At 45.2% G+C, this 16,492-nt stretch overlaps 1 protein-coding gene across 1 annotated transcript in view; it reads left to right on the forward strand.

Annotated features, from left to right (window-relative positions):
* EBF2 (EBF transcription factor 2) overlaps nucleotides 1–16,492 on the forward strand; it is a 183,276-nt gene that overhangs the window by 138,662 nt on the left and 28,122 nt on the right. Inside the window, exons 8-10 of the mRNA XM_072952584.1 lie at nucleotides 2,617–2,734; nucleotides 4,225–4,355; nucleotides 5,276–5,402. Of these exons, the coding sequence (XP_072808685.1) occupies nucleotides 2,617–2,734; nucleotides 4,225–4,355; nucleotides 5,276–5,402 (376 nt within the window). The remainder of the gene's footprint in view (nucleotides 1–2,616; nucleotides 2,735–4,224; nucleotides 4,356–5,275; nucleotides 5,403–16,492) is intronic.

Raw genomic sequence — 16,492 nt, forward strand, 5'->3', positions numbered from 1 at the left:
TTAACATGTTAACATGGACACAATTGAAAACAGACCTGGAGCTAGACAGGTTGCATGTGACTTGTGAGCAGTTCTACTGATAATAATTTTCTGAATGGTAATGGAGTTTCCTTTAAGTTCATTCTGATGTCGTGGCAAGGCAGGGACACCATCCTGGTAGTGCGTTGACAGGTGAGGAGCTAAAGTGTGGAGAGACACTGGCCAACCAGGAACACACTGTTCCATCATCTTTGAATCTCCAAGCCCTGACGCAGTACCGGGCACATAGCAGGAACTCAGTCAATGCTTTTGGGTTGATGACTGTGTGGAAAAATTCGTGTATGCCACAGTCATGCCCGTGACACCAGGCTAAGTGAAATACTTTGTGGACTATACACACACACACGTGCGCGCGCACACACACGCACACACTATATATACAATTTTTAAAGCTACCATCTGAAACTCTATTTAAGATAAAAATCAGGAGAATATTGCCTTGGCAAGGGGTAGTGGGTAGGATGGACTGAGAAGCAGCACAAGATAACTTTCTGGGGAGTTGGAGATGCTCTATATTATGATATGTGTGGATTACCTGGGTGTATCCATTTGTCAAAATTGTGCAGCTAAGATCTGTACATTTCAATCATATAATATCCCTTATATGTGGAATCTAAAAAAATGACCCAAATGCACTTATTTACAAAACAGAAAGAGACTCACTGACATAGAAAACAAACTTAATAGTTACCAAAGGGGAAAGTAGTGGAGAGGGATAAATTAGGAGTTTGGGATCAGCAGACAGAAATGATTATATGGACAGAAATTACTAATAGATAAGCAACAAGGTCCTACTGTGTATCACAGGGAACTATAGTCAATAGCTTATAAAAGCCTGTAGTGAAAAAGAACATATATGTATAACCGAATTAGTGTGCTGTACACCAGAAACTAACACAACATCCTAAATCAATTATACTTCGAGAAAAAAGAAAAAACAATTTTTAACATTTGTACATTTCAATGCATGTAACTTTCACTTAAAAAACCAAAACGAGGATTCGTGTTCATTTTGTTTGGTTGAAATAACTCATAGTAAAAAAATTTTAAGTGCCATCTAATGAATCTTTCATATTAAGAGGTAAGACAGGGTCAAGGTTTGTCCCACCCCTCCATTAATAAGTAAGGAAGGGGTGGTAGAAAAATTCCAAGTAGAAAATTAGGGGGTTTAATTTGGGTGTGGACAGGAAGAGCCGTTTTTAAACACAGCTCCTCATTATGTATCCATTCAATGCCTTTCCTCAAAGAGTCCATCCATATACATACATGTGTAAATATGTATGTAACAAGTTTCTCAAAAAAAAATTTGCCATGCCTAGCTAACAAGTAGACTTGTGTGTAAGAGGACCCACTTTTCTGGGTCAGGGAGTAGGTGGTGTATGTGCTCAGGTCCACGCATCTCTGCCGCGCTTTCCCACTCTCCCGCTTGGCTGATCCCCCCTCTGTGAACTTCTCCCGCGCCCCTGATCTGCAGCACATGCGGAACCCACTCTCATCTTGTTCTGCGTGTTGCTTGTTTTCCTTCTTCGCCATGTTTCTCCAACCTGAGAGGAAGCTCTTTGAGGGCAGAGCCATGACTTGTAGCTTTTGGGGTTACCTAGCCCCTGGGTCGCCCTTGCTGGAGCCTCCCCAGAGCTTAGACCACCGAAGAGGCTCAATGAGTAATGTCCTTGGTCCTGTCGACGGGTCAAAGAGGGCAAGGGCGAAGGAACTAGGACGGGAACTCATCCAGAATGCTCTACATTTATTACCTCATTGTGTCCTCGTTTTATCTCCCGCAGCCATCAAGGTGGGCATTGTTGCATGTGTTTTACAGATGAGAAAAGTGGAGATTCAGAAAGGTTAAGCAATGTGTCAGAGGTTCTGAGTTAGGAAGTGGTACGCGTGGGATTTGAGTTTAGTTCTGTCTGACTCCAAATCCAAGCTCTTCCCCTCGGCCACACCCATCCCTTCCCTTTCGTCTGGTTGGGTACTAAAGGTCCTACACTTTCAGCACTGAATTCCAGCAACCTTATCTCATTACCAGAAGTCTGAGCATCTCGGTCGCTGCTCTCTGGTGTGGGGGACACCACATACCACTCATCAGGCAGCACGTCCATGCCCAGGGTTACTGGAACACTTGTCACATGTTCCAGAACCCATCCCCGAGCTCGGAGAAATGGTCTCTCAGCTGGATTTCCATCTTAGCTTCCTGGTCACACACCGCTGTCTTCTTGTTGTGACTACAGCTCGGAGGTCATCTGGGAATGATCGTCTGAGTCCTTTGATAGAGATGAGGTTTCTAGAACCAGCCAGCAGATTGCCGGCTTCCCCACTTCATCATCTGGGCATAGTCTGAGTGCAAATATGTGACAATACATGGATGAAGGGCAGCCTCTTTTTCCACAAAGCTCCGCCCTTGTTGCAGGAGGAGGAGAACCCGCTGAGATGCTGAGCGCCTGGCTCATCCCGAAATTCTGTTCCATCTCTCCTTAGCCACACAGAGGTCTGGCAAAACAGGATTCTGTGGCTTTTACGACTTTTATGTGACACTAACTCCACCCCTCTCCCCACCCCCATTTCCCTTGAAATCTGCAGGTCGTGTTGTCAACAACGGTGAACGTGGATGGACACGTGCTGGCCGTTTCCGACAACATGTTTGTTCACAACAACTCGAAGCATGGGCGGAGGGCAAGAAGACTGGACCCGTCGGAAGGTAGGGCTGTCCGCTGTGCGGGCTGAGGACGACAGACAAATGACGGTCTCCACGAACTTCCTTGTTTGGATTTCAGTTCGTGTCTCTGAGAAAGAGGGGGGGAAGCACCCAAGACCATGTGGGTTTTACAATGAAGCTGTAAACACTGACTTCTCCCAGCCAGTGCTCAGGAGCCCTTGCCTCACCAGCTCTTCCGTTTGATTCTTTTTTTTTTTTCCCCTAGATGGGCATTTCAGGCAAATGTAAGCCTATGACATCTTACTTAAACAGGAACATTACCGTGCCAGACATGTATGAATAAGTGTCAGATGTGCCCTTAAACAGATTGTAGGCAAAGCAAAACAACGTGCAGAATGAAACTGACACTAATTGATTTTTGTTTGCTTGGACAAGAAGAAATCATGGTCTGCTCTGGGTAGTTTTCCAAGTGCATTAAAGTAATTAGAAATACCTGTAACTGTTAAACTTCAGGTTGTCTGAAAAAATTAAAGTGTATCGAGGACGGTAACTGACAAACTTCGGTAAATCGCATCTCGGCTCTCCTTCCGTCCACGTGCCCTGACTCATCGGTGTAGGAAGCTCTTGTCAGATGGAGCGAATGGCTCGACGAGGCTCCTATGTTAGTGTGGTGTCTTGCTGTATGCTGCCCACCAGCCCTCACCCCCAGCCTGGCCCTTAAAAATGTGTCTTGTATCATTTTAAATAGGAATTAATGAACTGAAAGAAAATGATTGAATCAGTAAAGAATTTGGAGTGGTGTTAATTCTCCCACAGTGGGCACTGAAAGGGGAGAAGAAAATCCCAGGGTTCAGAGCTAGGAACCCATCCAGTTTCTTTTGACTGATTGGATGTGATTGACTGGCTGTTCAAAGGGGGCTCGTGTTTTTGGAGTCCTGCCAAAGTTCTCCTCCACCTTTGACCCTGTCAACTTTGGAAATGGAGTGATGGATTGACTTTAGTTATGGCCTGAAAACCATATTGGGTTCCTGTTGGGATGTAAAGTCCAGAGGCCTCGAACATATGGAAGAAGGAGGGAGAAATCCTTCCTGCAAAGTTAGGAAAGTGATTAGAAATTGTCTCTTGATAGAGCTGGGAAAAAAAAAAAAACCCTTCCACTATGATAGATTTTGCTTTCTCATTCTCTCTCTAGCACATTAGCAGACCTTGTAAATCTTAACATCTTGGGGCAGAGGAGGTGGGGAGAGAAAAGGGATTTACACATTTCCAGTGTGATCAACTTATAAAAATATCGGGAAAAACAACAGAGCTTTAAAAACACCCTTCGCACAATTAGCCAAGTGTTTTCTTACCTAGTGGTCAACTCATTAGGCTTTAATGACCTGGTGAAAACCAACAACCAATTAGGGAATGATGGCAAGTCAGCAAAGCTCAACTTGAACTTCTTAGATGACCAAGAGCTTTCAAGAGCTGCCAGTTCCCGAACTCCCAACTTCAACCACCAAAGGACTTTTTCTTCCCTGTCTTCGTAGCTACCCCCTGCATCAAAGCCATTAGCCCAAGCGAAGGCTGGACCACCGGAGGAGCCATGGTCATTATTATTGGGGACAACTTCTTCGATGGCCTCCAAGTGGTGTTTGGGACCATGCTTGTATGGAGCGAGGTAGGCAAAGGCAACTCATTTCCCTGATTTTCTTTGCCCCAAAGATTACTCTGACCTGGGGAAACTAGTAATTCTTGTAGCATCAGCATCATGAATGCACATTATTAAGTACCTACTACAAGCGCTGCATTGAGGATTTAAAGACATGTAAGCCACAGTTTATTGCAGGCGGGGATCCCTTAAAAAGGTAAATATTCATTGCAGTATTATTTGTAATTGTGAAAAATTAGAAATTTTCCAGATATTGGATAATAGGAGATAGGTTAAATAAATAATGGACTATCACTCCACCATTAAAAATTATGTTTGAAAAATTTCTAACTTCACAGGAAAAGGGAACATGCTTATGCTGTACTATTAAGTGAAAAAAAATCAAGACAACAGTGTCTATGGATGTAAAACCTAATTATATAACACACATTCACAGAAGAGTATTGGAAACACACCAAAGATTAATAACGGTTGTCTCTGGGTTATGCACTGTTAACATTTTTCTCTTTATTTTTCTGTAGTTTCCAATTTTTCTACTGTGATAATGAGAAAAACAACAAGTTACAAAAAGATGTGTAGACAGTGCTCATCTGGCTGTGGAAATTGCCAGATCAGTTTGTGAGGTCACAGCCATGTAGGAATAGGGGGAGGGAGCTATTACAGGCACTGGAATCCGGCGGGCACAGGAGGTGGGAAGGATCTGCACTGGGCTGGTAGGAAGGAAGGGATGGGTAGATTGAGTTGAAATTCCAGGGTGAGAGAGGGGAGTACAGGAGACACAGGGACAGGGAGTTCAACGCGTTTGGGGCGCCGTGAGTGTGCCAGTTTGCCCCGGGCAGCGGGGACCAGTGAGAGATGCTCGGGAGCTCAGTAGCTCCATGATAACGTGTGTAACAGGTATTTTCTCTGCCTGCTTGTTCACTCCTCAGCTAATAACTCCTCATGCCATCAGAGTGCAGACGCCCCCTCGGCACATTCCCGGAGTAGTAGAAGTGACATTATCTTACAAATCCAAACAGTTCTGCAAAGGAGCTCCAGGGAGGTTCATTTACACAGGTGGGTGAGAAAATGATTGCAAGGGAGGCTGGCTCCTGGTTCCCCTTTGCTCTGGTTCGTTGTCTCTCCGCTTGGTAATCATTCTGACTTCTCTAGGTCTCTCTACTAGTGTGGGAAGAGTGGATGGGGTAATGGGCATCAAATGGGGACATGTAAACCTGATTCTCATGTCATGGGAGATGGTCACGGCAGCTCATTTCAGGATAGGAATTTAGCTCTGCTGGAACCGTGCTAGAGCGGCCTTGTATTCAATCAATCAGATAGAAAAATTTGACAAAGTTGCTGGCGATAACTACATTTTCTTGGAAAGGATTTAAGAAGTTGCTTAATGATGCTGCAGAGTGATTCAAATTATTTAAAAATTTTATGAAAGCAGACATTATCTGTCAGTTTAATAGTTGTTGAATGCCTGTGTCTACTGTGTCTACTGCTTTTTTCCCAGGTGGAAAGTATGGTGACATAGAAGATATGGTCCCTACTGGGGAATGTAGAAACTATTGCAGGAGGCAATGGTATATAGCACAGAACAGCTGGAGAACTAGAATATTCAAAATGTTGGGTATTTCCAAAGAATGGGTTACAAGTTTCAAGAGGAGTGAGTTTAGTATAGACTAGAGTAGTCAGCTGGGGTTTCAAGGAGGAGTTGAAATTGAAGACTTATTTTTAAGAATGGGGAGGAGTTGGGTAGGCGGAGAGAAAAAGGAAGTGCTCGAACTATGGGAATGGCATGTGCAAAGGCCCAGAGGTTGATGTGAGCAGGAGCCTGGAGGAGAGAAGGCTGGGTCAACATTTAGGTAGAACTTAGATCAGAACTTAGCAGAGATGAGCTATAGGCTGGGGTAGGAAACCATAACACAGCTTAAAAGTTCTGTATGGTACCCATAGTAGTCGAGTTCACAGAGACAGAAAGTAGAATGACGGTTACCAGGGCTGCAGGGCTGAGAATGGTGGTTGTTTCATGGGTATGGAGTTTTAGTTTTGCAAAATGAGAAAGTTCTGGAGATGGTCAGCACACCAGTGTGAATGGACTTCACACTACTGAACGGCACATTTAGAAATGGGTTAAGATGGTAAATTTTATGTGTATTTTCCCACAATTTTAAAAAATGGGGGGGGGATGGTCTTTTAAGGGAGCCAGAACTTAATCTGACAAGATCTAAGATGACATGGAGGGTGCCCACGTGAGGGTGGGTAACTCAAAGTTTTTATCTTAGGAAAAACACATGCTGTTGACATAAAGACCCACTTAGTCGGGGGGAAAACTGAGGGTATGAAGATGAATTCGATTATTGTTCCCTTGAAGAGAAAATAAGGGGCACAGAGAAAGAAATACAGAAATCAAGAAAGGATATCAGACATACGATGAATTTCTAATAATGTTATTCTAGTGTATTCTTGTCTCCTTTGGACTTGCCTATTCTTGTTTAGGTGTGAATGTTGGTTCAGATATCAATTAGGAGTAGGCAGAAGAGAGTGATTTGGGGTATATATTTAAAATTTTGCCTTTGAGTTTTCTCCCTTGAGATAGGCACATCTCGGTTGGGTTACTTTTTGGTCAATCTCTGGAAGATTCTATTGCAGTTGCAATAAAATATTTACTATTCCAGCTCCCCAAGGACACAGGTATACCATCAGTCACAGGAGTATTTATTACAAGCCTACCATGGGCTGGCGCAGCTCTAGGCTCTGGGATAGGGAGGTGGGCAAGAGGAAGTCCCCTGTCTTCATAGAGCTCGCACTCTAGGGGGTGAGAGAGACAACAAAGAAAGTGCGTGACATAATTTCAGACAGTGACACGGAAGGGATGGCGAGTGAGGGAGGGGGGTCCCGAGGAAGGAGCACTGAGCAGAGGTGTGGGCCGCAGGTGCGGAAATCTGTCCGCCTCCCTCCTTATCTCTTTGACCTCCTCACCTCTCCAGTCACATTTTCTCTGTCCCTGGTCTCCTCGAGGCTGCAATCTGTTCTCTGCCTGGGACACTCGCCTCCCTGTTTGGTCCCCCAGTGTCAGCTGGAATAGCATCTGGCCGTCAGTGAATTGGGTGGGTGGGAGTCCCAGGCAGAGAGCAGAGTCCAGCCTGAGAGGTGGGGATAAGACTGGCGTCATCGGGGGGAGCATCAATGCCAGTGTGGCTGGAGCTGGGTCACTGGGAGGAGAGCAATGGGATGTGAGGTTCCCTGTCCGAGGCAGGCCAGACAAGGGGTTTGCATGGGAACACTGAGGATGTTGAACAAGGGAGCAGTCATCATCCAGACGGCGTCTAAAGCCGTCGGGCTGGATGGGGTGGCCTTGGAAGGGAGTGTAGCTACAGGCTGGAAGACGTCTTAAGAGGGCGGCTGGGGAGCGCGGAGGTGTGGGGCTCAGGATGACAAGGAGGAGCCTGTGGAGGAGGCTGAGATGGAGTGGTCGGTGGGGTGGCAGGACACAGGAGCGCGGGCTGTCCCAGGAGCAGGCGAGGAACGGGTCTCACTCCACCTATAGGGGCTCTGGCTTCTGTTTTCTCAAATACACCCCCTGCGTACGGATGACAGATCTGCTTTGTGAGGTGGCAGGCAGGACTGCTACAAATCATGTCCCAACCAGCCCTCAGTATCTTCCGAAGCAACGAGCAACTGACATTCAGTGGGGCTGTAGATGTTTGGAGCCAGGTGTCTGCATGTGTGTGTGTGCGCGCGCGCGTGTGTGTGTGTGTGTGTAAATGTTTCTACTTCCTTTGAAAGTAGAGGTTCTCACCCTTGGCTACACTTTAAATCACGAGTGCTCAGGCTGGACCCCAGACCAGTCAGATGTGAAGCTGTGGAGTTAGGCGTCAGTGTAATTCATGTATTCATTGAGCAAACATCAGCTCCAAATTATGCTCAGGACACAAAGTCAGTAAGACCCGCGTGCCTCCAGCAGCTCACAGTTCTAGAAGGCGAGGGAGACGCTTGGGGCTGACAGTCACTGGGCTGAGTCCCGTAAGGGATGTAAATACAAAAAAAGTTGTGGGGAGAAATTGGGAGTTCGAGACTTGCAGATACTAACTACTATATATAAAATAGATAAATGGCAAGTTTCTACTGTAGCGCACAGGAAACTATATTCAACACCTTGTAGTAACATATAGTGAAAAAACATGAAAATGAATATATGTCTGTATATGTATGACTGAAATGCTGTGATGCTGTGCACCAGACATCGACACAACATTGTGAACTGACAGTACTTCACTTAAGAAAAAGGGTTGTAGGCACACTGAACAGGGAGTGGCTGACTTTGGGGAACCAGGGAAGGCTTTCTAGAGGAGGTGACGATACAGTGACGTTTCAAAAGTAAAGTAACGTACCAGTCAGAATAGAGGAGCCTAAATGATTCACAGTTTGTGGAAACATATGTTACATATAAATTCCAGAATTTTAGAGATAATGAGACATCGAAGAGCATGGTCAGACTCCCTCTGTTGCAGATGAGAAAACTGAAACCCAGGGAGAAATGATGTGCTCACAATTGGCAATCAAATTAGAGGTGGAGTCAGAACAAGGACTCGGGTATCTGGCCATCCTGGCTGGCATCTTCTATTTAGCAATGCAGGGTAGGCAAATAGCTCTTTTTTCCTGACATGCCTGGGACATTGGTGACTTATTCCTGAAGCACATATTCATTGTGTGAGTCCACTCTACTCAGCACTGTACTCTGTGCTGGGGACACTGCAGACAAGTCAGGCCAGTAGGACCCTTCCTTCCTCAGTGCTGTGATGTAGCGCTACAAAGGTGAACCACACACGCTGTAGGGCCGGACAGCCTGGACTCCCAGCTGGGCTTGCTTCTAGATAGTTCTTCAATCTCACACAAATGACTTAACTTCTTGGTTTCCCCGTCTAGAAAATGGGTTACCTATTTTCCAGAGCTGTGGGAGAACTAAATAATACAACGATATATGCTAAAGGAATCTTAAACTGATAAGAAAGGCTGAGGACAGTCCAAGCACAGGAGACAGTATGTGCAAAGGCCCTGGGGTGGGAAAGAACATGGGATATAGTTGATGGTAACTCTGAACAGGGAAGAAAAAATGTGTGAAAGAGAGATTGGGTTCAAGCTGGAAGGGAGGGTTGGACCTGCTTATTTGGCTCTACCCCAAGTGCCACGGGGAACTATTGGAATGTTTTTAAGCTGGGAGTGCCACGATCAGATTTGCCTTTTAAATGAGCATTCTGGCTGCAGCATAGAGAATGGCTTGGAAGCTAGGGTAGACTCGGCGAGGTCAGTTGGAGGCCAGTGTGGTGGCCCTGGCCAGAAATGATGGCAGCTTGGACCAGAGTGCCGGTAGTGGGGACAGGCAGAAGTGGATGAAATTTAGGAGGTAGCATTGACGGGGCCTGATGATGGATTGGATGGGGTGAAGGTTGGGGAAGGAAGGGGAGGGGACGACTCTCGGGTTTCAGGTTTGAAAAATTGGGTGGGTATAGCTTAGAAAGTGATTTTTAAAAAGGTATAAAGTGCTCAGGGAGTTCAGAGGAAGGACAAAATACTTCCAGCTGGCGGAGAGGTGGGAAGATTTAATATTGTAAAGATGTCGATTAATGAATAAATTTAAAACAATGCCAATCAAAGGACCAACAAAATGTTTGGGGAAACTTTAGGAAAGTTCACCTGGAAAAGGAAAGTTGCTAAAATAGGGCCCCTCATTTTGAAAAATGAGAGAGCCTTGCCCTACCAGACATTCAAACCTATTTTAAGTTTCAGTAATTAAAAAAATATGGGGCTTTGTAGGAACATATAGAAAAGTCATGCGACAGAAGAGAACACTTAAAAATAAACAGGTTTTGTGCACATGAACAGTATAAATACAGAAGTATCTGTATAGAAGAGGATCTACCTCAGGGCAGTGTGGTAAATATGGACTGTTTGACAAATAGTTTTGCGCTGACTAGTTAAACATTTTTACTTTAAAAAGGTTCGATATCTCATTTCATATCATAAACTGAAACATATTTGAATTACACATTTTTTCATTAAAAATATAGACATTTTGGAAAAATTATTATAACTGAGCTTTGCTCATCTTGATCCCAAAGACAGAAACCATCAAACATGAATATGTGATTAACACAAAAAGAAAATTTTTTATGTCTGTTTCAGTCATTAAATCAAAACGAAAAGGACAAACGGGGACCGTATTTTGTTCTGTACGATACTGCATCACATACAACAAGATTCCCTCAGTTGTTCAGCAGAAGTTCATTTTATGCTTACTGTTTGTCAACCACTCTGTTATACGCTGTGGGAAAAGAGGTGAACGTTCGATATCTTACAAGTTAAGGAGGACAAAAAGCCTAAGTGAAAAGCCAGCAAGGAACATCAGGAGTTAATTCAGGAAGGAATAGAATTAAGCAAGAAACATATTTTTAAAAATCCCAACCACGTTCATAATCAAATAAAAGCAAAATAAGGCAAGGGCAGGGTAACATTCTTTTCCCTATCAAGATGGCAAAGACTTTTTCAAAAAAACAAATGAAAATACCTAGGCTGGCAAGATGAGAAGAAAGTGGGGGCTTTCTAAACACCCTACTGTGGGAGGATAGGTGATTCCAGGAGAGCGCCCTGCTGGTACGAGCCTTAAGAATTGTGTGTACCCTTTAACCCAACAATTCTACTTTTAGGAATGTATACTTGGAAAATAACTGAGTTTGCCTGAAGGCTGTTCATTGGAGCACTGTTTATAGAAGCAAAAAATTGAAATTCAACATTCTTTGTGTCCATCAGGGAACTCATTAAATTAATAATGAAACATCCTTACACTGAAACACTTTAGACGTTAAAAGTAATGCTGCAGATGGATATTTAGTTACATGAAGATGTTGGTGATAAAGGCTTTTTTTTTTAAAGCTTCAGAACTATTAGTATGGCCCAATTTTATGTATATGTGAAAAAAAGAGTAGTTGCAGCGAAAACCCAAGTAAGATATGGAAGCTTGCAAACTGAGGTGTTAACAATGGTGGTTTCTGAGTGTTGATATTATTATTTAATTTTTTCATTTTCCTTACTTCCATTTATTATTTTCTTATAAAATGAAGTAGTTTTAAATTTAAAATTAAGTGAAGAAAATATAATATAAAAATTAACATCACACATGTTTAAATACTGAAACAGCACCTATCGGCTAATTTGATTCTTCAGATTCAAAGAAAGTATCTCCAGCCAGGGAAGCAGCGAAGCTTTTTCCTTCTTGCTTTTGAGAAGCAAGGACCTGGGGAGGCACTGAGGGGTGAGAAGGCTGGGGATGCAGGAATACATGCTTTTGCAATCAGAGAAGAAAATGAAAATACAAACTTGGTCCAGGATAGCTCAGGAGGCTGGTCACTGTCTCTGAAAACCTCCACCTTGAGGTTCCTGGGCCAAATACGACTCAGGTTGGTGGAGACAAGTGACTGATGTTATCCAAGGAGGGGTCCAGATGCTACAGGAAATGGATGAGTGGTCTCTTGTCTGGTCCACTCAACGGGCAGCCACCAACATGGAAAGCTAATTTACAACCCTTTGGGAACGAATCTTAGTGCAACGGCCAGGAAAGCAGTGGCTTCCCCAGGTGACTGAAGGTGGGCCTGCTCCACCTCCGGGCTGGGGCCGCCTCCAGGGAGCCTGCAGGATCGTCGCCTTCTCCCTGCGAGGCGACCGACAGAGACCTCTCAGAGTTCCGGCCAGGCTGGCCTCAGAACCGCACATTCCGAGCCCCTGGGAATCAGCTTCTCCCGTCCCACGCCCAGTGCTACTGCGGGGAAGTGCTTCAGAGACCACGAGAGGCCAAGACAAAACACTCAGCTCCGTGGTGAGGCAGGTAACGTAACCTTGATTCCAGAGGAAAGGAGAACTTGAATCTAGAGAGCATTAGTAGGGCCAGAGGAAGCGTCCGGGCTAGGATGGGATCTCAGAGGAGATGTGCTGGACCGGCCAGAAGACCTGCTTTCCGATGCAGGCTCTATCGTCAATGACCTGTTTGTCCTTTTGTCAAGTCACCTAACCTCCCTGAGCCTCATTTTCTTCATCTGTAAAGCCCCGGTGCTGATTATACTATTACCCAAAGCTGTTCCCCTAATTTGGCTGCGCATCGCCTTGGGCCCCATTCCAGATATACTGAATCACGCTCTCTGGGAGGGTCTGTGAATTTGTATTTCAAACAAAGAAATGAGATGGAAGAGCTGAGTCCTGCTCATCAGGCTGCTGCGGTGACCTCCTGGCTTATAAAGTACTCCACAACGTGGGGCAGTTCTTCTGAGACTGAATCATTACACCATGAACACAATAGTGTTTCCTCATAGATGGAACGTTCTAGAAAGAGACTCAAAAAGCCGGAGGTGGGAAGGGACCCTCCAGCAAAGGTCCCCTCCCTCAGCCTCACTCCACCACACATATCCTATGGCTCGTGGTCCAATCACTGATGGTTCCTGTATCCAAGGATGCACCACCACAATAAACCCAAACCTATTAGCTGCAGCTTGCCTGGTATAATTAGCCACAATGCAGTAATCGGCTCCCCATGGTTGTTGCTGCCAAGTACAGCGTAAACAACATCAGGGCCTCTGAAAAACAACACCTTTTCTTCACACGTGCGACTTTGCAGGTCTCTTTTCCTCCAACCATGATTTGCTAGCACGCAGCTTGCTGCTGCCGAGTCAAGAGATGCCCGTGAGAAGCTAGCGCATCGGGAAAGGTCCATTTGCCTCTATCTGGTTTGAGACCCAGAGGCGGTACCAGCCAAGGGTTACGGGGAAGAGGTGCCCTACCCAGCTTGCAGACTTTTCTACAGGCAGTGCAGAAAAACAGTCCTGGGAGGGGCGCCCCATGGGGCCATGGTTACTGGGTGTCCAGGTACTTCTTGTCTGTCTTGGGGATTCAGAGGGAGAAAGTCGGGAGCATGGCATTTGGGCGCATAACTTCCACTGTCTGTACTTGCAAAATGTGCACCATTCACAGGAAGTGATGAAGAGTCACGATGCGTGAGCTGATGGCAGGTCATTGAGGGTATAGGGGGTCGTCAAGCACACCTTCTCGGTACTGTTCCTATGGCTTTTTGCAGAATCTGGGTTAAACATTTGATTGCTGGTTAAGAAGCCCCCCGTAAGCTCTATCACCAGATTGAACTTGTAAGGATATGAGGAAGATGGTATATCAGTGATCATGTCATCTGCTGAGCACGTGGGGCCAGGCTCTGCCTTACGAGCTCACGTAAGCACCACCTTGTCCCACGATGATGGTTCCCTTCGTATCTCAACTTCATGGATAAGAATCCTGCTGCCCGGAGGTCACCAAGCTAGGTCCAAATGTAGCTGCCTTATTCCGAAGTGGCGCTCTTCACCGCTGACCTGCCCGGCTTAGCAACAACGTACAGCTTCCTCAAAGAAATCCCACCGAGGCCATCTGTTTGGCTTCATCCAGTAGTTTTACTTGACAAATGCCAATGGCCTTGGCTCTCTGGCTGCTTCTCTGAGGAAGTGCATGAAGACAGGCCTGGCCAGTGGGCATGAGGGGGCTCAGAGGACGCCCTTCCTGTGCCCTGGTGCTCCGGACTGCTGAAAGGATGCTTCCATTTCAGTGTGATATGTAGGGCTTAGAGCCTGTGACATGCTTTGAGTTCTCTAGAAGCCATAGAAATTATTCTCTCCATGAACAACTGAAGTTGCAGAAGGCAAAGAAATACTAACGCCACTTTGTTATTAAACTCGGGAGATCTTAGCTTTGGGGCAAAAGACAGTCAGTGACACAGAGTTTAGAGGCCTGGATTGGATTCCAAACTTTCTGGCAAATCAGCGAACCGTTCTTCACCTAAGTTTTCTAACCTAAAAAATAGGAAGATGTTTACCTTACTGGGAAGATGAAACAATATAGATACGCAGAAGTATTTGGTATAGAAATATAAAAATAGAAGTGAAATTTACTATTGTGAGCATCTGGCTGTGGGAGACAGTTTCTGGGATGAGTTCTCGGTGGCTTCTTCCTTCATTGCTGTTGGATCAAGGGTGAGTTTTTTTGTTTTTTGTTTTTTTTGCTTGTTTTCTCTCTGGAAAAGGCGGTTTCTTCTTGAAAGATCCACCATATCATGCTTCTAATATCTGGATCTAGATTAGAAGTCAGGGTTTTGGGGTGACAGAGAAAGCCAAGGCAGCCTGAGAGCTAGGGTGCTCGCCGCAGGTGGGTTGAAGGGAACCAGGTTTTTAAAGGAGGGCAAAGGACTAGGAGAAACCAGCCGGGTCCAGCTGGCTCAGGTGCAGGCCCGGAGCTGCTTCCCAAGGCGTGAGGTTGAGTTTAGAAGCTGGCAGGACACCCTGGCTGTCGAGACACACGTAGAAGCCAAAGAATCTCTGTCAACTCACATCCTTCCCAGAACACTTCTTATCTCCTACTTTGAGCACAAACAAATGCATTTGATTATATATCCCTGTTCATTATTTGGGCAAAAGCGTTAATCACCAAGAAAATGGCCAAGACCAGGCGGCAGTTGGGAGGAGAAACGGAAGGCTTAGATTTTTCCACAACCCCCCACATCATATCCTGCACCCTCCCTGGGGCTCGGCGTGTGCTGTGGGGCCCTCCCTCCTTCCAGGGGGCTGCACTGCACAGATGTGCATGCTGGATTGTAGCTGTTAATAGCTCATCCAGCTCACTTTTTTTCCTTATAGCATTATCCTGAAAAAAAAAAAACTCATTTAAGAAATGAATCTGATTTTTAGTTAAATATACCCAAATCAGACATCAAAAGCTGGCCCAAGTACAGCTGTTCCCTGTTCACGCTGGAAGCACATTGGATGAAGAGCCCTGCCGGTAGCCTGTAGCTTTACTAAAGTGGCCTCCCGCCCCCACCTCTTGTAAAATTCGGATCCATCGTTCGGCTGATGTCTCTGTTGGAAGCCCCAGAATAGGGGCTTGTTGTTTCGCTGGAGACATCTCAGCCTCTTAAGGGCCTGGTGCTCTCAGCTACGATATTCCGAATACACATCGCAGAGAAGAGAGCGCATTCATAACTGCTCCGCTGTGGCATTTAGATTTACCCTTGAAATTTATCTTTAATTTTTACAGTTGTCTCCTTAACCATGTATATTACTCCCTTCTTCAAACAATCTGTCTTGCTGCTGGAGTTTTTCTTGAAACCAAAGCGTAATTAAATATTAAATTAATATTTCATTTAAAATTAAATATCAAAGGCTTCCGTCTAATCTTTCACTTGTGCACTGCTGGTTCTCACTTTGTGTTCTTGCTCCTGTATCTACAAAGGCAGGTACAACCTCTTCAGAATGTGTTCCTCTATTATCTTGGTTCTTTTTCTTTCTTTCTTTTTTTTTTTAATTGGTGACACTGAACTTTTGCTCCATTGAAACAAATGGATGCAGGGAGAGATGTCAGTAGGAAGGTAGAAGACAACTTAATTCACTAGCCTCTGGACTCGACTCTATCCGTCCCCACTTCTGCAGGAATTGCACTGCGCCAAATGAATATAGTCTTAGAGTCATATAATGCAAGGACTTACAAAAGGTCTCAAAGGCCATTTAGCTTGGCTTTCTGTTTTTGCAGAGAAATAAACCAAAATCCATCTGCCCTTGAAGGTGACGTGATTGGTAAGGGCTAGGAATTAAGGCAGATCCCAGATTCCCAGGCAAGGACCAGACTACATATTCTATCTCCACTCCACCATCAAATGCTATGATGTTTAACTTGGGAGCATTAACATGCCAATCCAACGCAGCCTTTGAATGTTGGCACCTGAGGAGTAGGGTAGAAGGTAGATGAATAGATGAGAAAATTGGGAGGATTGGGGGAGAGAGGAACCCAAATCACAGCACAGAGAAGGCAGACCTCACATGCGTAGGATCAAAGCACTTTGGAGACGAAGACACTGGGAGGGAAGAGCAGGATGGAGAAGTCCTAACGGTGGCACGAGGACAGGAGCTAGTCTGTGCGTATCTAAATTCCTCCACAAGAGAGACTGTTTTACGCCTTCCTGTCCTGTCAACAGAGAGCACCTGTCTTTGACCAGCGCCATATGGAGGGGTGTTCCTGACGCATGTTTTCTCCTCTGCTTGCACATCAAAGTCCATCTTCTGATCTGGTATTTACCTGGCAGT

This window comes from Vicugna pacos, chromosome 31 (assembly GCF_048564905.1).
Source record: "Vicugna pacos chromosome 31, VicPac4, whole genome shotgun sequence".
NCBI classification, from domain to species: Eukaryota; Metazoa; Chordata; class Mammalia; order Artiodactyla; family Camelidae; genus Vicugna; species Vicugna pacos.